Source organism: Myotis daubentonii, chromosome 10, assembly GCF_963259705.1.
Source record: "Myotis daubentonii chromosome 10, mMyoDau2.1, whole genome shotgun sequence".
Taxonomy (NCBI): Eukaryota; Metazoa; Chordata; class Mammalia; order Chiroptera; family Vespertilionidae; genus Myotis; species Myotis daubentonii.
In genome coordinates this window covers 11,915,876-11,937,891 of record NC_081849.1, presented here as the reverse complement: position 1 = coordinate 11,937,891, position 22,016 = coordinate 11,915,876, and the positions used below count along the sequence as shown (strand labels likewise).

The 22,016-nt window shown below is 36.5% G+C and overlaps 1 protein-coding gene across 4 annotated transcripts in view; it reads left to right on the top strand.

Moving 5' to 3' along the window:
* Nucleotides 1–8,672: 8,672 nt before the first annotated feature.
* Nucleotides 8,673–22,016, top strand: part of TFEC (transcription factor EC) — an 82,575-nt gene continuing 69,231 nt past the window's right edge. For 2 of the 4 annotated variants that reach the window (XR_009454688.1, XM_059711600.1), the window contains exon 1: nt 17,465–17,621. Coding sequence is in view for 2 of the 4 variants with exons in the window: in XM_059711600.1 (XP_059567583.1) it covers nt 17,508–17,621 (114 nt within the window). In the remaining 2 variants the exon portion in view is untranslated. Of the gene's footprint in view, nt 8,790–13,155; nt 13,369–17,464; nt 17,622–22,016 lie in introns of those variants that run through there. The other 2 variants (XM_059711602.1, XM_059711603.1) reach the window with 2 other exon arrangements.

Genomic DNA, 22,016 nt, shown 5'->3' with positions numbered 1-22,016 from the left:
TAGTGCTCACTGAGTCTGCCCCTGAATGTGTCCCTTATGGATCTGAGGAGTTGTAATCTGGATGGTCCCACTCTGACCACTGGGTACACTGTCTCTTGGATCTCTAAGGAGGTGCTAATTTAGCCTCTGCCTGAGGCTACCCAGCAGGAGCTATGGAGAGATCTGCAGATTCCTCTTCTTTGTTTGGGGTTTGGAAGTGCCCACATGAGGCCCAGCTGTGAAGCAATGCAAGCTGCTGTGGGGCCTTGTGCCTTCTTTTGGATGTTCTGGGTCTCTCTGACCCAGCTGCAGTTTGTTAGGTAATTTTCAGATTGCAAAGGGCCAAGCCATTCATATGCAAAAGCCTCTGCGCACAGCTTGCGTGGGGTGGGGTCTCAGGGAATCAACAGGGTGGAACAAACAGCTATGGCTGATCCTCAGCCCTGCCCTAAGAGGCCCTGGGTCTCAGTGTTCCACAGTAATCGCTTCAAGCACCTCTGAGAGAAAGCCATCCGCGAGTTCCGACCGATGCCAGACAGTCCAGTTTCTCCCTGTATGAGTCTGGGTCCCCAGATACTCGCCCGGAACTAGAGTTCAGAGCAGTCGGAGCTTGAGGCTCCCTCCTGATTGAAAAAGATAACCATATCTTCAACTGCCAGCCCTTTCCGAGTGCACCTCTGTACCACTGCACTTTACTTCCGCAGCTCCTCTGAGTCTCAGTGTGCTTTTCTCTTTCCTTCTAGTTGTAGAATTTTCACTCAGCCAGCCTTCCTGTGGTTCTGGGTGATGTCCATTTTGTCTTTTAGTTGTATTTTTGAAGTGGTTGTGCAGGGCAGCAATTTCTGGTGTTTACCTATTTTGCCATCTTGCTCATTTTTTCTTCTTGTCTGATTGCTATGGCTAGGACTTCTAGTACAATATTGAATAAGAATAGTAAAAGCAGACAACCCTGTCTTGTTCCTTTTATTAAGGGAAATGCTTTTAGTTTTTGCCCATTGAGTGTGATGCTGACTATAGTTTTGTCATATATACCCTTAATTATGTTGGGGTATGTTCCTTGTATTCTCACTTTGTTGAGAGTGTTTTTCAAAAATAGGATTTTGTCGAAGGTGTTGCTTGTTCTGCCACAACTGATATGATTATGTGAACATTTATTGATTTGTGACTAGTGTACCAGCCTTGCATCCCCAGAATCCATTCCATTTGGTCATGGTGTGTGATAGTTTTAATGTATTGCTGTTTCCAATTTGATAATATTATGTTGAGGATTTTAGCATCTATGTTCATCAGAGATATTGACCTGTAATTTTCCTTGTTTGTGGTATCTTTATCTTTTTTTGGAATTAGAGTGATGCTGGATTCATAAATAGAGCTTGGAATTTTTTGGAAATATTTTAGGATAGATGTTACTTCTTTGAATGTTTGGCAAAACTCTTCAGTGAAGCCATAAGGAGTAGGAATTTTGTTTGCTGGGAGTTTTTTGATGACTGCTTTAATTTATTAGTTTTTATCAGCCTATTCAGGTTTTCTGATTCCTCCTAATTGAGTTTTAGAAGACTGTATGTTTCCAAGAATTTGTCCATTTTACCCAGGTTGTTCAGTTTGTTGACATATAGTTATTTATTGTATTTTCTTCACACCCTTTGTAATTCTGTGGTGCCAGTTGTTATATCACTCTTCTGATCTATCTCTTCCTTAAACTCCCCCATGAGTCTTTTAAATATAGTTACATGTTCCTATATTGGCTGCTTATAGGTTTACCAAGGTTGTAGCCTCTTCTTGGAATGACTCATTTAGTATTATGTAGTGACCATTTTTGTCTCTTTTATGAAGTCTATTTTGTCTGATATAAGTATTGCTATCTCATTTTTTTTTTCATTTCCATTTGCTTGGAAAATTTTTTTACGTATCTTCACTTTCATCCTGTGTGCCTTTTGTTATTTATTTGGATTATCTCTCTTTGCTTCTTGGTGAGTCTGGCTAGTAGTTCATCAATCTTGTTTTCATTGATCTTTTGTGTGTGTGTGCATGGTTTTTTTTTTTTTCTCTCTCTATGTCATTTATTTTTGCTCTTATCTTTATTATTTTCTTCCTTCTAAATCATCTGGGCTTTTCTTTCTAATTCTTTAGTTGTAGATTAGATGGCTTATGTTAGCTTCTTATGCAGTGTCCCATAGATTTGGGGTTGTTGTGTGTTCATTTTCATTTTTTTCCAGGATGTTTTTATATTTCTTCCTTGATCTCTTTGTAACCAATTCATTGATTGTTAAACACTACTTAGCTTCCATGTGTTTGAAATTTTTTTTGAGTTTTTAAAATTATAGTTGATTTCTCATTTCATGCCCTTGTGATGAGAAAATGCTTGATATGATTTCAATCTTTTTGAACTTACAAAATTTGTTTTTTTGTCTTAATATGTGGTCTATGTTTGAGAATGTTTCATGTGCACTTCAGAAGCATGTATATTTGGCAGCGTTGACATGAATGTTCTGTAAATATTAATTAAATCCATCTGATCTAGTGTGTTGTTTAAAGTCACTTCAAATATATATATATATATATATATATATATATATATATATATATATATATATATTGATTTCAGAGAGGAAGAGAGAGAAAGAGAGGGAGCTAAACATCAATGATGAAAGAAACTCATTGATTGGCCACCTCCTGCATGCCCCACACTAGGGATCAAGCCGCAACCTGGGCATATGCTTTGACCAGGAATTGAACCTTGATCTCCTGCTTCATAGGTTGACGCTCAACCACTGAGCCATGCCAGTCAGGCTAAGGTCACTTTTTCCTTGTTGATTTTTTGTCTGGAAAGATATATCCAGTGATGTCAGTGGGGTGTTAAAGTCCCCAGCTATGACTGTATCACTGTCTATCTCATCCTTAAATTCCCCCATGAGTCTTTAAAATATATTTAGGTGTTCCTATATTGGCTGCATATAGGTTTACCAAGGTTATATCCTCTTCTTGGAATGATCCATTAGTATTATGTAGTGACCTCTTTTTTTGTCTCTTTTATAGCCTTTGTTTTAAAGTTTATTTTGTCTGATATAAGTATTGCTATCTCACTCTTTTTTTTCATTTCCATTTGCTTGGAAAATTTTATTACATATCTTTACTTTCATCCTATGTGTCTTTTATTCTGAGGTGGGTCTCTTGTAGACAGCTTACCTATGGGTCATATTTTCTTATCCATTCAGCTACCCTATGTCATTTCATTGGAATGTTTAATCCGTTTACATATAAGGTCATTATTGATAGGTAATTATTTATTGCCATTTTAATTCTTTTTTAACATTTATCATTATTGTTGAAAATATTACCAATATCCTCACACTCTCTCCCCCCACCCTCCACCATTTACACTCTCCACTCTGCTCCAACCCCTTCCCCAGGCCTTTTGCACACTCCTGTCTGTCCATGGGCTATGTATATATGCATATAAGTTCATTGGTTAATCTCTTCCCACCCCATCCCCCTTCCCTCTGAAATACATCAGTTTGTTGCATGCTTCAATGTCTCTGGATCTTTTTTGTTTGTCAGTTTATTTTATTCATTAGATATCACACCTAAGTGAGCCCATGCCATACTTCTTTTCCTGACTTATTTCACTTAGCAGCTTAGCATAATATTCTCCAGGTCCCTCCATGCTGTCTTAAAGGGTGAGATCCTTCTTTTTTTGCAGCTGCATAGTATTCCATTGTGAAAATGTATCCCCCTTTTTTTAAATCCATTCACCTACTGCTGGGCACATGGCTGTTTCCAGATCTTAGCTATTGTAAACAATGCTGCTATGAAGATAGGAGTGCATATATTCTTTCTGATTGGTGTTTTTGGCTTCTTAGGATATACTCTTAGGATATATATTCTATCACTGGGTCAAATAGCATTTTTATTTTTTAAGGAAACTCCACATGCCACTTTCATTCTCTAAGTCTATGTTCCCCTTCCTCTATTTTTTTCTTACAATAGTCCCTTTAGCATATCTTGCAATAGTTGTTTAGTGGTAATAAACTTATTTAGTCTTTTTTTTGTCTGGGAAGTTCCTTATTTCACTTTCAATTTTGAAAGATAGCCTTCATAGATAGAGTAGTCTTGGTTTCAGATATTTGCTTTTCATTACTTTGAATACTTCATGCCATTCCCATATTGCCTGCAGTATTTCTGTTGAGAAATCTGCTGACAGACTTATGGAAGCACTCTTGGAGTAACTGCCTCTATCTCTCTTGTTGCCCCTATGGTTCTCTCTTTGTCTTTAATGTTTTCCATTTAATTATGATGTGTCTCTTTGTGTTCAACGTGATTAGGACTCTCTGTGCTTCCTGAACTTGTGTGACTTTTTTCCTTCATCAGGTTAGGGAAATTTTCTTTCACTATTTCCTCAAACAGCATCTCTATCTCTTACTCAACTTGTTTTCCCTGGGGTACCCCTATGATGTGGATATTGTTCTGTTTCTTGTTGTCCCATAGTTGCCTTAAATTCTTCTCATGTTTTTTAAGAGTGTTTTTTTTCTTTTTGCTGCTCTAATTTAGTGTTTTTATTTTCTACCATGTCTTCCAAATTTCTGATTCAATCCTCTGCTTCATCAAGCCTGCTTTTAATTCCTTCTAGTGTACTTGTGTTGGCAGAAATATTAGTATTCATCTTTCACTAGTTCTTATTCATGGTTTTTATGTCTTTTTTCAAGATGTAGTTCCTACTATATTCATTGTAGTTATCACTAAGTTCCTTGAGCATCCTTATAACCATTAGTCTGAACTCTATGTCTGATAAATTGCTTACCTCCATCCCATTTAGGTCTTTTTTTTGAGGATTCCTCCTTTTCTTTCATTTGGAGTTTTTTTTCTTTGTCTCCAAATTTTAGTTGTCTCTTTGTGTTTGTCTCCATGTATAGATATACTTACTATGTCTCCTATTCTTTGTGGGGTGGCCTTTTATAGTAATGTCTTGTGGGACCCAGTGATGTGGTTTCATTAAACTCTTGTGCTGGATGCTCTAGGAGGGACCCTTTTGTGGGTTAATTGGGTTTTCCTCTTGTAATTGGGTCTGAATTGTTGTTTTCCCATTCTTGGGTGGGATCTTATCTCAGGCTGGCTAACTGTGAGTCTCAATACCTACCACATTGTGTGAGCTATTGTACAGGTCCTGACAAGACAAAACTAACCAGAAAACAAGTGAAAACATACAAAAGAACCAGACAACAATAGCAAAATAACCACAAAGTAGAAGAGAACTGGGAAAGGGAAAAGAGAACAAGAATAATAAGTGAAAAAGAAAGAAAAAGTAATAATAATAATACAATAAAAATAAAAAGAATACTAGAAGAGAAAAGGGAAAGAATAATTCTTAAAAGAAAGAAGGGAGAGAAACAAATAAGAATAAAGGAAGACCATTAAAAAAGAATAGAAGAGCCCTAACCTGTTTGACTCAGTGGACAGAGTGTTGGCCTGCGTACTGAAGGATCTCAGATTAAGGGCATGTACCTTGGTTGCGGGCACATCTCCCCATTAGGGGGTGTGCAGGAGGCAACTGATAGATGTTTCTCTCTCATTGGTGTTACTAACTCTCTATTCCTCTCCCTTCCTCTCTGTAAAAAAAGCAATAAAAAATATAAAACAAGAATAGAAGAAAGAGAAAAGAATTATGAAAAGGTAAAAAGAAAAGAAGAAAGAAAAAGTGAAAGAGAAAACAATAAGGAGAATAAGAAAAGGAAAGAGGCAAATAAGAAATATGAAAGAAACAAGAAAGAAAAGAGAAAAAATAACAACAATAATAATACCCAAACAAAAACAATAATAATGAAACAACAACACCAACAAAAAACCAACCAAGTGAAGCTTGTCTGGACAGATTCCAGTGCCTGCTTGGACTTCCCATTGTATCCTGCTCTTGTGTTGTCTGAGGCTGTTTGTATGCTGGTTTCAGAACTTCCTGGAGATGTGTTTTTGCTAGCCAACGCCAGAAGTTGTCCACATTTAGCTCTTAGCACCCTGTTCAAAGCTTCAAGTGACTCAAGCCCTCCACTGGGCTTGGCTGCCTATGTGAGGGGCCAAGCTCAGCTCCTAGGCTAATTTTTTAGCATCAGGGAGAAAATGGCTGCTAAAATATTGGAGGGGATGGCTCAGCACAGGTATCCTGGCTCTCCCTAACTCCTTCCACCCTGTCTCTCCTCTGGCAACTTCAGTATGCACTGCTCTCCCTCTACAGAAACCTATGGTGAGTGTCTGGAAAGGAAAATCCTATGTGCCAGTCCTTTAAAAAAGTGGATTTATCTTCAAGGGCTCAGTTCCCTGGCTGATAGAAGCCTGGTGGCTGGTTGCTGTGTGGGTGGCTGATCTCGGTTCTGGTATCCGGACTTGGGAGCCCATCCTGGAGTCCAGGCCTCTCTCCGCTCTGGGGGAATCCTCCCCACCATTGGCCCTTTGTTCTTGGGAGCAGGGACAGAGCCTTCTGCTTCCCGCCCTTCCTACTAGTCTAGAGGTGGTTTCTGCCCTCCCTTGTTTAAAAGTCTCCTCAGCTTGTCTTCATCTGGTATTTCAGGGTGAATATTCCCCAATTTAGTTTTAATTCCAGTTAGATTTGGGGAGGAGGTGGGAGAAAGGTCCTACTCTGCTGCCATCTTCTAATCCTCAACAGTAACCTTTTACCTTTGGGACTTTGATGAAAGCAATCTTAATAACAATAATGTATTATTTTGAAAGCAATCTTAATAACAATAAATATTACTTTTCCTTTTAGAAGGGCTAATATTCCATCTTCTCATCTGCTTTTTACTTACTTGCAGAATTACTTTTTAAGTTAATTTCCAAAGTGTGTTATCTGCCATTGGCAAACAGCCATTTTTTCTTATATGAACTGTTAACATTTTTTACTTAAACATTATTTAACTTAGAAATTATCTATTATTGATTACCTTATTGCTCCAAAATATGTTTGTTTGACTTTAAAAAAGAAACAATCCCTACTTTCTAGACATTGATTATTTCAATATCTTATTTTCTCCCAAAATCAGATGTAAGAAAATAATCCTTTTATTTCTTACTTTATTTTTTTGTTATTTTATATAATACCCATTAGATTACTATTTTTTTCTGCCTTTAACTAATTTAAACCATAGGTAATTTATCTTCCCAAATTCTATTAGATTTTAATCTCTTTCAGGGTAATGAGAATAACTGTTTGTCTTTGTCTTCTAGTGCCTGATACATGGTAGATATTCAATAGAAGTTTATTAATAAATGAATGAATGAGTGAATGAATAAATAAATGTGGTATGAGTTTTGATGGAGAGGTTAATATGAAGCCTATTAAGCCTTGTTGTTTAATATATACTGTCTACTGTGTGACAGGATCAATTCTAAGTACTTGGAGCAGATGCCAGTCGTGCTCTGTCTGTAGTTCCATTTCCTCTTACCATTTCAGTGAATGAGATCCTGTCTTCCAACAGCCTGCAGGAGATGTGTTGTCTGAGGGCTGCCCTCGGCATGAAGGATCCACTCTGCTCATGTGTAACTTGGGCAGGATGAGTGACTTTTTTAAAAGACAAAAGCAAGAGAAATGTGAACATAACCTTTGCACGAAACTTCAGTAATGAATATGAATGTTTTGCTTCACATATATTGTTTTTAAATATAAGTAAAATAAGCAAATGGTGTAATTGTTACCAAGTGAAGGCAGCTTTGCACAGCACAAATTATAGTTTGGGAACAGAGTTGTATCTTTTGATTTTTTTAAAGTTCATGCAGATAACTACTATATAGAATGAGACCTCTTTAGACATTTCATTTGTGAAGGCAGTGAGTTCAAAAAAAAAAGTCCCTTAAAAATACTGGATTATGAAAAATAATATAAATCAGACACCTTATAAGCTAAATTATATACCTTACATCTATATGAGAAGATAAAATATTCTTGGATAAGATAAATATTTTTCTGGAGTCACATTGAGAGGAAAATTATATGCAAGGAAAATGTGATTACATGAAATATGGGGAATTTGATGGCCTTGAGTAAAAACTCAAAATCTAGTAATATTTTAAAGAAAGCTGCAATTGTTTTTTTAAAAAATATATTTTTATTGATTTCAGAGAGAAAGGAAAAGAAAGAGAGAGGTATAAACATCAATGATGAAAGAGAATCATTGATTGACTGCCTCCTGCACACCCCCCATTAGAGGATTAAGCCCGCAACCAGGGCATGTGCCCTTGACTGGAATCGAACCTGGGGACCCTTCAGTCCACAGGCCAATGCTCTCTCCACTGAGCTAGGGCGAGAAAACTGCAATTCTTAAAATTGAAAATTGGTGTGGGTCAGTTAGTTAAAAAAATGTTAAATGTGAGGCTTAACAATAAATGTGGAATCTTATGTCCATTTTTATAACAGTCATATAATGCTTGTGTATATTCTGGACAGAAATGTTACTTATGTGGCAATAATGGACTATATGAGAGCTTTTACTGTGGCCACTGCACTGTGCTAGAGTAGTTTTGTTGGAGTGCTGTTTCTCAATTTGGTAGCATACTTAGATAAAGAAAGGAACTTCCCTTACTTGAAACTGCTGTGTCATTTCTTCTTCCTTAACTGAAATCCCAACCAAGTTTCAGGAAATGCCCTAATGAGCCACTTCTCTTTTCTCTTTCCTCCACTAACAGGATTTCAACCACTCCAAATTATTCATGATCAGTTCTTTTACTATGGTTGTCTCTTTGGCATGGTGCTTATGTTATGGGAAGAGGGGTTTTACTTTGGTGCTGTTTGTAGAAGTGATAACAGTGATAGAATCCAATCATTGCTGGTAGGTAACTAAACTAGCAAGTTAATCTTCTGTACTTTAAACAAACGCTGAAAAGGAGTCTAATCAATATCTATTTTACTTTGATATGTGTGGCTTGTTTATAATTGTGGTTTCATTTTGCATGATCAGTAGGCATCAGCATATTAGAGTAGTCAACTGTAGTTTGCTGTAAATTGGGTAAAATATATCTGAAACTCAATGTCTTATGTTAACAAGATGGAGAAATCACTGTTTTAGTTCATGATAACCAAAGCAATTTCTTCTTCCAGTTTGATAATCTCAATTATTTATTAAGTTGGAACATAATTTAACATTTTATGGCATCTTATATATTATTTTATGAGTAAATGTTAATTTCTGTTTATATTTTAACAATATATTTTTCATTGGCTTTTAAATGTAGGAAAATATTACTGCTCATAGCAGAAATAACACCAGATAGTACTTTAGCACATGGTATTTTCCTGGGGTTAAATGTTCTTTTGGGTTTATAATGAAGATTTGGATCCAGAAAGTTTGTATAGGAGATGTCAAGAATTCCAGAGCAATAATTGTTTACAGTAATAGTTTCAGTTATAATAATGAAACTTGGAGTGGAGACTTGAAAGTTATATATATGAATATATACACATACCTATCTGCACATGTATTTTATATATATTTGTTTATATGAATAATAATTTCATACTTTTAATATTGTCTTAAAATGTTTTATTGGAAATAGACATTTTGAGAAAAATAAACCTGAGGTCATCTTTAATTCATTTCAGGTAATATATTAGTAAGTTGCTTACTAGAAACTTTATTTAAACCTAAAGAGACTGAAAGAAACTTCACAATTCTTCCCTGCTCAGACTGTATCAACAAAGCAAAGTGAAACAGAATAAGGAGTTCATTATCAAGATTATTCAGTCAGTCCTGCTTCACTTCTATTTTAGATGAGTCTGAACATAGTTTTATACTTTTGAATAGCTTTTGAATTAGTACTAAATCTTTTATTATTTTGGTGAAAGCTATCTTAAAGAAGCCAAACTTTGTGATATCCATCCTCAGAATTAAAAAATATTTTTTTAGCTATAAAGCAAATGGGATATATATAATTTTCATGTTTTCTATTTCTTTGGTTTTAATTATTATTATAATCATTTTTAATTTTCAGTTCCATTCCAAAGAAGTATGTATGAGTAAATTTTGTTGAACTGAAACTTGGATCTGATGTCAAAAATGAAATAAGCTGAAAAACGTTTCTTAAAAGCCAGCTTAATTTTAATGACTGTGGCACAAGTGTTTGTTATAAGTTCTAGAAAGACAAATTATGAGGCCTTTAAATATGATGCACATTTCCCGTATAAGTAAACTTTTTTGAAATTATGGTAATTAACACAGTGGACATAGAAAATAAATTTGAAAACAGTGGTTTAAGTAGCTATACAAAGGAAATAAGGGAAGGAAAAACTGAAAAAAAATTCTTATCCATAATTCCAAACAAACTAATGAAATATGTTTCAAAGGGAATGATAGCTATTGATAAAATAATGAATATATGATACATGTGGAAATGAAATCATTCAATTCTTTATAAGTCAACTTACAAATAAAATTATATGAAATCAGCTAGACATGCCAGATTCTTTATGGAGATAAATTTAATTAATTTTATAGTAAAAAGAAAAAATAGATTAAGCAATGGAGTGAAAACAGATCCAGAAAGTTAATGTTCACAAATAGCAGATCGCAATTTTTTTTTTTACTATTTGGCAAAACAAAACAAATGTATAATGCAAAATATAGTTCCTGTGCAGGTTTTACTGATTATATTTATTAAGGTCAGAAAGAAGAATCTGTGAGGCATAGAGCGGATGTATGAGCAAAGCTGAAAGAATCACACATGTCCTCAAAAACATAACCTATGAGGGAAGAGCTTAACAGTAGTCTTGTAGAAAAAATGAATAACAAGAAACTAATATATAGTATTTCTTATTTTATAGAGTTGTGAATTACCAGCCAGTTACAGAATCTGTGGGTTGGGGTGGAGGTGTTTGGCAATATATCAACATCTGGCAAATATTACTTTGCCTATGAGACCTAGAGAATGACAGATAATTTTGTGATTCTGTTAAATTTTATTTTTGGAGCATAGAAAGCCTAGATAACTGTATCAACAAAACTAGAATAGTGTGAGAATGTATTACAGGTAGTTTACATTAAACATTAGAAAAACTGGAGGAATCATTATTGAAAAGCGACATAGTAAGGCAGTATGTGGAATTTCCTCAGGTGACCTGTTTTAAGAATAGATTGATCAAGGAGAGAAAGCCCTTCTTTCTGATTTTGTAGTTGCTCTCAGGATACAGAGAGAGGTTGGGGCTAATGATTTTCACTTTTCTTTTTTCTCTCTTCAGTTATAAAAGAATAGGTGGAATTCAAAAGTAGAATTTAAAATTCTTACACAACAACTTCAAATAAAAGAAGCAAAGAGTCTAGGAAATAGAGATTGAGTTTTAATAAGGATTCCCATGCCTCCTTCATATTCATACCATGTGAGAATGTTTCAAATCTTCTCTTGCCTCTCCTGAAACACTCCTCCTCAGCCTGCATACTAGAACAGAGTGTGGTTCACTCTCTAGCTTCTTCCACTGGCCAGAGATCCTTTCATTCTGCCCTTCGTTCCTTTGTTATTTCTTATTGTGTGAACATGTTTCCAATACAGAAGTTCATATGCACATGAACAAATTAAGTTCTGAAACATATTCAGCTTCCCTTAGATATATTTCCATCCAGATAAAAATTTGAGCCAGAACTTTCATATATATTTGGCTATATCCTTTTCTCCCTCTTGCCAAAACTCATTCTCTCCAACATCTTTTCCCACTCCCCCCAAATTTAGACCAGTGCCGGCTACATTGAAAATCGGGCAGGTAATGATCTCATCAAGTGCCTTCAGGGAATTTTTCAGCAGCTAAGATGTTTACACTCTTTGCTTCTTTTGATCCTGTGCAAATTCAAATGGATTTGACCCTACTGAACAATCTGAGGTCTGTAACAGTTTTGTAAGCAGCATTTTTTTTTTAACATCAGACTTTAAATTCTGGTAAACTTTTAGATTTCTTAATTAATTGTAGTCTAAGAGGCATCATCCTTTAGTTATACTCTCGAATGTTTCTCTCCACTTAATCACTTTTCCTTTTCTGTAGCTTGTTATTGCCCTTCACATGTGAAAGGCACTTTTCGAATGATGGATACTTTTATCATTCCATCAGTTCTATACCTACTATTATATGTTCTTTGGATAATCATATCAACTTCCTCTACTTTTTCTCTGCTCTCAAATTTTAAAACATCAATAGTTTTTATTGAAAATAAAAAAACACAATTTTTTGTTAGCTTTTTGAACGCTTATTGTGGACATGTAAGTGTAGAAACAAGTCAGGGGCGGAGTCTGCCCAAATGAGATGACTGATAACCTCATCCTCTGGAGAATGTAGAAAATGTGTGATTTTGTCTTGAGCAATCACTTAGTTAATATCTATATAAGTTTACTTAAGTTTAAGGTATAAGTAGAGGCGTGTACCAGGTGCCACACTAGGTTTTGAGGATAAGCTATGTCAGATATATTACCTGCCAACGAGCAATTGCATTTCACCAATTAATCAAACTGGAAGGTGCTACAAAAGGTACATACGAATTTGCTATTAGTCTGGGTCTTTGCAACCATCAAAAATATGAAGGTTGAAGTAGATATTGAAAAATAATTAGCTATTTTCTAGGCAAGAAAAGGGCAAGAGAAAGACATCAAAGCAAAAACTAGCATGGAGTTGTAAAAAACATGGCACATCCAGTGGCCTTTGATTAGAGCTTGGGATCTTCACAAGGGGAGTAGCTTGATCTGACTGTGTTTCAGTGGGATATCTCGGTCCATTTGGAACACATACTAGAGTCCTTAGTTTTAGATTTTATTTATAGAGTGTATCTGCTGTAAGAGAGCAAGGACAAACATGTGTCTCTGGATAGTACTTTGCAAAGCAGTTGTCCCCCTGGCAAGAACAGAAGACAAGTATTTGGCTAAAAATATGATAGAACCTATTTCATAAGAAAATCAAAGGTGATGGACTATGTCATTTTTCACTCTAGAAAGAAGTACTTAAATGGAACATGGATGAATCCCAAAGCAGTGGAACAAGCAAATATTTGCAAGTGATTTAGTCATTTCTTTGTGGTTGCTCGGCTTAGTCCTGATAGAACACACTGTGAAATAGGAAGTCAGTTCAGCATTTTTAGCTTGCTAATTTGCCATGTGACTTTGAGTAAGTCTCTGTCTCTCTCTCTCTCTCATGATTGTGTGTGTGTTTGTGTGTATGTGTGTGTGTGTGTTTGCTGAATATTTTCAGTTAAATTAATATCTAGCATCCTGTGTGGAGAGCGAAGGACTGGGATTTGGACTGAGTGTGAAGAAAGAGTCTAGTCCTGTTAAAGTTAGGTCTGCTGTGCCTGAAGAGCAGTGCTGCATTTATTCCTGGGATGCTAAACTTATACTGAATATGGGAGCTCTAAGATTGGAAATACAGCTCAGTGCCTAAAGGTAGGACTTCTCTCCTTCTTCCTATGGGATCCAGGATCTCACATTTCAGATAGATTTTCAGAGCATGAAAGATAACCATAAACTACTATTTAATGGCCTTTCTTCCCATAATACCCTCTTAAAACAACCTCGAAGTATGTTACCTTAGCACAGAGCTCTCAGAGCAAAATTAAGTATAAAATGAATTTGGGAAATAACCTTTAATTTGTTTTGTTTTTTTTCTTTTACTGTATAGGTCCCCTCTGCTCTTCCATATTTTCTAAAAATGTATTGCCAATTAATTTGTTTCAACATGAAACACTGGTTATACTAAATAGTATCTAAATTCACTTATATTCAGTCCTTTTGGACACAGTGAAATGCATGACAAAAATCGCTGTACTTTTCTAAATACAAAACAGCAACAACAAAATAGCAAGCAAAGATATTTCAAAATACACTAGTAGGAAATAATTTACAAAATAAATGTATACACTAAAATAATAAGTCCTCTCCTGGGGATAAATGGGAGTTAGTAAACGCTAACTTGCTTGGGTAGCAGTCATCTTAGAAGAGTTTTAATCAGTATCAATATCAGCTATATTACCTGAAATCTTTTCTCTGTTCTCCACCAGTTGATAATAGCTAACATTGATTGGGCTTAGTCAGGTACTAAAAGGCATGTATCACCTCTTTTGAGTCTGACAATACCCTCGAGGCAAAAGCTGTTATCTTTATTGTTCAGAAAGGTGAGGTTTCGGAAGGATACTTAACTTTCCCAAGGTGACCAGTGAGGAAGTGATGGAGCAGAGACTTGGATCTAGGTCTGTGTGATGCTTAAACATAGGCAAATTATGCAATCATTTTTCCTCCCACTTTTAAATTTAAACTTCATCTTTGTTGTTCTTTTTCATTCATTTTGAACCAGAGCTGATCTTTATGCCACTGAAGGAAAACAGTTCAAGAGAGAAGGGTTAGGGAAAATCAGAAAGTGCTGCGATGCTAAAAATGGTTCCTAGGCTTATGTATGGATAATGAGGTCTTTGACTGTGTTACATTTGCAAAAATAGCAGTTGCAGAGGTAACAAGGGACCAGAATAGATGGCTCCAATTCATAAAAGAAAGGGGCAGAGTGAAGACACTCATTAATGTTGAAGCAGTAGAAGGATAACTAGTGACAAATATCAAGTAGATTTGCTTCAGTTTGGTCAGAGAAAGGTCATTGATTATTTTTGGTTAAACTGGTTCACAGAGGCCAGGTCTCCACTAAAAAAGGGAATTAATTGCTTCCATTTCCCACTAATTGCCTCAACATTTCCCTTTGCTTTGTCATTGGAGATTTGGTCAGACAGGCAAAAAGTCAAAAGTCAGAGTTTGATGGAATCTACATAAAAAGGGAATCTGAGGAGACCAAATTATGGCATTTGGTGTAATAATGATAATGATAGTTAGCATTTTTTCCTGGGAGTGCTGTAGATTTTTAGAGACCTTTTCAATCTTTAATCAGACCGTAGGGCACATTTAAGAGAGTTCACTGTTTTTATTTCCATCTAGGGGATAAGGCATCACAGAGAGATGAACTAACCTAGGGCAAGTCTCCTGAGATGTTAATCCTATAAATTGGAGTATACTCTCCTATGTTGAGTTTTAGCTGGAAGCTTGGGCTCTTCCCCGTTATCATTCATTCAAGTTCCTTCAGAGTTTTTAGGGTTTTTGTACATTATTATCAGATTACAACCTCTACCAATGACAGAAAAATCAGCCAAGAAATAGTGTGGAAGGTTTTGATGTTACCACAGTTGCTTAGTTTGAAGGCTAGTAATTGATGCTACAGCCATCTTCAACTAACAAGACATTTGCCCGGCTCGTGTGGTTCAGAGGAAATCTAGGAACCGAGAGAGGTCATGGTTTGATTCAGGGTCAGGGCACATGCCAGGGTTGTGGGTTCGATCCACTGTGGGGTACATGCAGGAAGCAGCAGATACCTATTTTTCTCTTGAGTTGATGTTTCTATCTCTCTACCCCTCTCCTTTCCTCTCCTCCTCTCAAATCAATAAAAACAGCTAACAAATTAACAAGACATTCTACTTTGTATTTGCTGAATTAACCAGTCTTTGAAATCCTGTCCAGCTCCACCAACACCCTTTGAGATATGTGAGTTTTATATTTCAGACATTTTGCTTTATTCTTTTGGAACACGAAGTGGCAATACAGATAGTGGAAAGAGCATGGGGTCTGATTATGATAGATCAGTGTTCAATCATTTTGGCTTCTCTGATTTATTTGTAACACCTTCAGAGGTCTGATAGACAAATTCTGTTCAGGAAGTCACAAGACTGTAATATCAACTACTCTTCTTTCCTTGAAGAACCAGAAATATGTTATTAATTTATTACAATATAGGCTCTTAGAAACATGGTAAATTAGAATGAACATGGGTTTTAAAGCAAGACGGTTAGGTTTCAAAACAAGCTCTGTCATAACCAGTTGTTTAATCCCAGATTGCTCATGTAATGTGATTGAAACTCAGTTTCTTCATGTAAACCTGATATACCTTGTTGGGTTACTAGCATATGGTTATTAAATGTGACAGTGAAGGTAAAACACCTAGCTCAATGTCTGCATAAATGGGGACCTAGAAACTAGCCACATGCTTCTTTGTGTTATTATAAATAATAAAGATATTAAATGATGACACTATTAATTGCAGCAAGACCAAACAAACATAAGATGCTGCTATAAAAGAAGTTTAGTTCTTTATAAAAATACTTCATTTGAACAAGATGCTCTCACAGTTATGGTGAACTTGAGCTGGACTGTCTTCCTGTGGTCAGATGCCTCCTACAGCAAGTCCTCCTTGCCCTACCTTATTAAAAGTGCTGTGCTCACATGAAGTCATTTAGTCATCAGGCAGCCCTAGGAATTGAGTGGTGTTATTGCACTCACTGTACATGTAAGGGCATTTACATTTTGAGAAGGAAATATTCGACCCACAGGCACATAGATTGTCAGTGAGGAGCTCAAGTTTGAAGCCATGTGGGCTAATTCCCAAACTTGCAATTTCAATTGGTGCTCTAACAATGCTTTTGAGACATCAAATTGCAATTCAAGCTTGTCATTTGTGCAAGCTGAGAAATTAAATCGCCCTCACCCTCATTTTTAAATCAAGTAAGGGGATTCTTAAAGCTTATCTTTCTTCTGACAAAAAAGGCTATTCATCGTAAGAACAGAAAAGCATTATCAACAGTGACATCTATGTCGCCAAACTCTACATTAGGTTCTTTCTAAGAGCTTTAATATAATCTTAAAAAGTATAACTAGCCGATTCGCTTATCAGGACACATGTCTCAGTCCTCTAACCGAGAAATGCTAGGAACTGGGCATATGGGTCCTTCCTGCTCCCATGGTGCTTTGCTCTAGCCTGCCCCTCCCCCTCGCCTCCCTCTGTACCTCTCACGCAGGTCCAGTGAACATTTCGGCCCAGTGTTCAAGCTGAGGACCAACTCTGAAGAGAGCCCTAATTATCAAACGATTTGCTCACAACCTTTTAGACTTGTTTCTTTTAAACAATGCCACTTAATAAAACTCCTTTCAAATACATAAACAGGGCATACCCACTAAAACAGGAAGAGCGAAGATTGGTTTGACTGTTTTGATTAACTCGACTGCTCAAGTCAGTCAAAAAGTAATCACCAGTTAAGCAAACCATTTTGACAGATTCTTGGCCCACTGTGACTGCTTGCTTGACTGGCTTGCCTGTCAGGTGAAAGTGGTCAGATTGACTGGAGACAATCTATCTGGAAAATTATCTTCGGAGGACGTGGGTGTCTGTACACCAGAATTTACTTTAAATAACTTTATTTGAAATCTGTACCTATTTTCCTGGGACCAGTGAGAGAAGTTTGAAAATGACACATTGCAGCATTTGTCTTTCTAGAGTGAGAAGTCTTTCCACTTGCTAGGGCTGGCAATATATTTATAGGCTAAAAAATAATCACACATTTCCCTATGCACCGAGAGAGTTCAATTACATTGAAACTCTACCCTAACTTGGGCAAGCGCTAACAAGGCATCATATCCTCTTCCTGTTCTGAAGGGTTGACGCTAGACAGATGACAGCAAATGACTTCTCAGAAATCAGGTTACCAATCCAGTCATGAATGACTTGTGGTAAGAAAAAGTTGACCTTGCCACTAATCATAGTTCTTCTTAGAAGAAGAGTTCGAGAGAAGGAAACCACCACAACAAAAACAGCAAACAAAACCTTTGAGGAGGTAAGAGAATCTAGTTGCCATTATTATTTGAGCTGCTTTTAAAAATCAAGCCCATGTATGTATCCATGCTTATGTTCCCCTAGGAAATTTACTTTGAAACAAGCTTCCAAGTTTGGGCAAGACAAACACACCACTATAAATATGGGGAGAATGATGTATTCACACATTTATGGGGAGAATATAATCGGCTTGTTGTCTGCTGTAAGCACAGTGTTATAAGGTCTGGCCTAAGTGGTTGAGTATCCTAGTCCATTTACATTGATAATTCGAAATATCCTGTTATTGTTTGAAAGACTTTCATGTGCTGCTTTCCAACACTCCTAAAATTCTAACTTTTTCCATGAAAATGTCTTGTACATGTGCAGGACTTAGATGCTACTCTGCATACTTTTATTAAATAAGTTCAGTGGTAAGATTAGGTGGAAGTGAGGGCCAGAGTATCGGTAATGAATAACATGATGGCACTGTTCTCAAAATAGCTTGCTTAAAAGTCATAGTTTCTTTTGTGTTAGAATCATTTGATGTATCATTCTATTTTTTAAAAAAATTTTGATTAATAGCGGGAAAGAAAGCTTACTTTAGCCTTGCTTTCAAAGGTTTTGCTTTTTAGTAATTTTATGATTGTTTTAAGCAATAAGCCCTTGGACCTGAGTAAAAGTAAGAAGCAAATTATGTGTCATAGTTTAAAGAATGCTAGAGAGAGTCCATCAGGGTATATACATTTAAAATTTTATATGTTCACTACATTTTAGAATCATTACTAGTAATGTTTCAATGATCATCTTGATGCTTCAAATGTTTTATACCTCAAGGTTCATTTCCTTTGGCTATGAAAATGTACAAATTTACCTCTCTGGCAACAACTCATGCTGCTGCCTGTTGCATTGTTCCCTGTTCAGCATTCAGTATTATCATTTAAAGACATTTTTTTTAAATTTGAAATGGAAACAGCTTCATTTTAATAATTATTCTGATGAAAAACAAAATCTCAGTTGTGAGACCAGTGAAGATTTGAAGCCTTGCTTTGCTTTAGAGCTCCTAAACCTATGCATTATCTTCACTTTCTGAAGTGTAGAGCCTAGAGAACAATGCTGCTCACATCACTGTTGTGAGGGTTACGTGAGGCAAGCCTGGTAGTGCTCCAAGCTCTGTGCCTGACACTAAGCAAAATTTCTATACTCACCAGCAATGTATGCCATTTTTATCACTCTGATTATTAACATAGTTTTTATTTTAAAAATATATTTTATTGATTTCAGAGAGGAAAGGAGAGGGGGAGAGAGATAGAAACATCAATGATGAGAGAGAATCATTGATTGGCTTCCTTCTGTACGCCCCCTACTGGGGATCAAGCCTACAATCCCAGTATGTGCCCCTGACCAGAATCGAACCGAGGACCCTTCAGTCCAAAGGCTGACACTCTATCCACTGAGCCAAACCAGCTAGGGCAACATAGCTTTCACGTTAAAGAGAACACCAAAATAGAGATAAGCAGACATGGATGAGTTGATTTTTAACTTTGTGCTACTTTAATAACTTTAATTATGTCCTCAGTAAAAAGTGTTAAATAGGGGATCGCAATCATAAGGGATCAAATATGAGATATATGAGATCATAAAAGGGATCCACGCATAAGAAAGTGCTGTGTAAATTGTAAAATGTTGTATAAAAACACATTTCACTGTAAGTCTTATTCACGTTATTGATTATTGCCTTTGGGTTCCATGCCAGTTGTTTGCCTTCCATATAATTTTGTGGCTGCATATCTAAAAATTCAGTTTCAATGACAGAGAAGACACACCAACTGTGACACTGATGGTGAAAATAATGAAAATGGTGCAAGTGTTTAAAAATCATGCCCTGGCCGGTTTTGCTCAGTGGATAGAGCGTCAGCCTTCAGACTTGGGAGTCCCGGGTTCGATTCTGGTCAAGGGCATGTACCTTGGTTGCGGGCACATCCCCATTAGGGTGTGTGCAGGAGGCAGCTGATCAATGCTTCTCTCTCATCGATGTTTCTAACTCTCTATCCCTCTCCCTTCCTCTCTGTAAAAAAATCAATAAAATATATTTTTAAAAAATCAAATGATTTATGCCAGACATCACTGTCTTTACTCGTGAAAGCATCATATTTCAAGTTAAGAAAATGGCCACCATTTTGTCATTGTAAAATATTCTACGAACAGTAAGGAAGAGGATTACAATCATGTTTGAAGCTGCAATTTTGGAGCTAATTTGCCATGGAGAAGGGGAAGCCTGGTTGATAGACAAGTACATGTTACCAATAAACCTTTTATGGCAGAATTTTTGCCACCACCAAGAAAGTGATCAGTATTAACAAGCATGGATATTTATGACAATTTCGAATGGTTTCCTAAGGAGGAAGGTATGTGAGCAATTGAAAGGAAGATTAAAAATGTTTTAAAAGTCAATGAGGCCCTAGCTTGTTTGGCTCAGTGGATAGAGAGCATCAGCCTATGGACCGAAGGGTCCCAGGTTCAATTCTGGCCAAGGGTACATGCCCGGGTTGCAGGCTCCGTCCCCAGTGGGGGCGTGCAGGAGGCAGCCAATCAATGATTCTCTCTCATCATTGATGTTTCTATCTCTCTCTCCCTTCCTCTTTGAAATCAGTAAAAATAGATTTTAGAAGGAAAGTCAATGGGGATAGGCTGTGAAGCACCTTTTTCCCACAGACAGGAGCCTTCAGAGGATCCAGTGTTCTGGGCTGGGACCACAGCTCTCAGCCTTCCCGTTCCCTTGCTCTCTCACTATTTATACTTTCTCTTTGACATGACTGAGTCTGTTAATCCACTGACTATTCAATTTTCTCATTTTTCGGTCTTTGTTCACTTTCACATCCAGCCCTTGCCCTACTCATTCCGGTAAGTTCTCACAAGTAGAGTCCCTTCTTGCCCCATTGTTGTCTGTCATACCTGGTAATCCTTGTTCAGTGCAGTCTCTTAGCTCAACCTCCAGGCAGCTGTCAAAGAAAACAGTCCAGGACAATATGCAGATTGAGGACTTTACAAATAATTGATCTTCAGTTTTAGTGGGACCTTCCTCTTCTCTTCTATTCCATTTAGTAGGTTTTGTACACTTATGTCTCTCATCCAAATTTATATCTCATCACCTCTGTCCACACCCTCAGCAGATGAATTTGCCTATAAGTTTACTGAGAAAATCTAATTTAGAAAGAAAATATTTTCAATTTCCTCCTCAGAAATCTAAAAATATCTTTATTAAAACACATTCTTTTCCCGTTTCATAGAAAGAAGATGCTTTTGTCAAAACTAGGTCCTCTGCTTTAGATCCCACTCAACACCTATTTTTTCAGTCACCTACTTAATCAGTCATTCTTTTTTGCTTATATCTACTACCTCTCCTCAATTAAATTTTACCCTGTACATGTAAACATGAAGTCTCTCCACACACACACACACACACACACACACACACACACACACACACAGACATACACACACTTCAAAACAAAACAACACTCTCTAACCCCAGAGCTATCTATGATAACTAAAGTCCCCCAAGATTTTTCATTTTATGGTCAAGCATTCCAAAATTTTTAAAGCTGATTAAGAGTATAAACTCTGGAAGTACACTTCCTAGGTTCAAATCTTGGCACTACTAGCTATGTGTCCTTTGACATATTACTTACCTTCACTTTGCTTCAGTGTTTTCAACATTGAAATTAGAATGAGAATCATTCTTACTCCATAGGATTATTGAGAAAATTAAAAAATTAATACATGTAAAATGCTTAGAATAGTTCTTGGCATAAAGTAAGCATCCAATGTGTTGTAATCACCATTGTTTTTGTTTTTTTTCTCATTCACTCATTTGTTTGTTTCAAAAATATTTATTTAAAACCTGCCATATACTAGGTGCTGTGAACAATACAGGATGTCTAATTATAAGTGAAAGAGACAATTTCTTTGTCCTAAACAAGCTTAGAATGTAGTTGGTAACATAGGTAACAAATAATGACATATGAATAATTAGAACAATGTGAACACCGCAAAGGATTTAGAAATGGAAAATATTAGGGAAGGATCCATTTAAACAAAGTAGTCAGGAGACTTTATAATCAAGTCTTGAGAGATTAGAAGTCAGTCTTTCAAAGAACCCAAGAAAAAGACATTCCAGGCATGGAAAAAAAGGTGTGTCTGGAGGATAAATGGGGTGTGGGGGGGGAGCGTAGTGTTCATTTTATTACATTAACTAAAAATAAAAGTCCATTGTGGCTAGTCCAAGTGAGCACAAGGGAGAGTGATATGAGATGAAGTTGGATAGGCAGGGAGTCACCTGTCCATCTTGTAGGCCAGACCAAGCAAACTGGATTTTATTCTAGATGAAATGAGAAGCAATTGAAAGATGTTAAGCAGA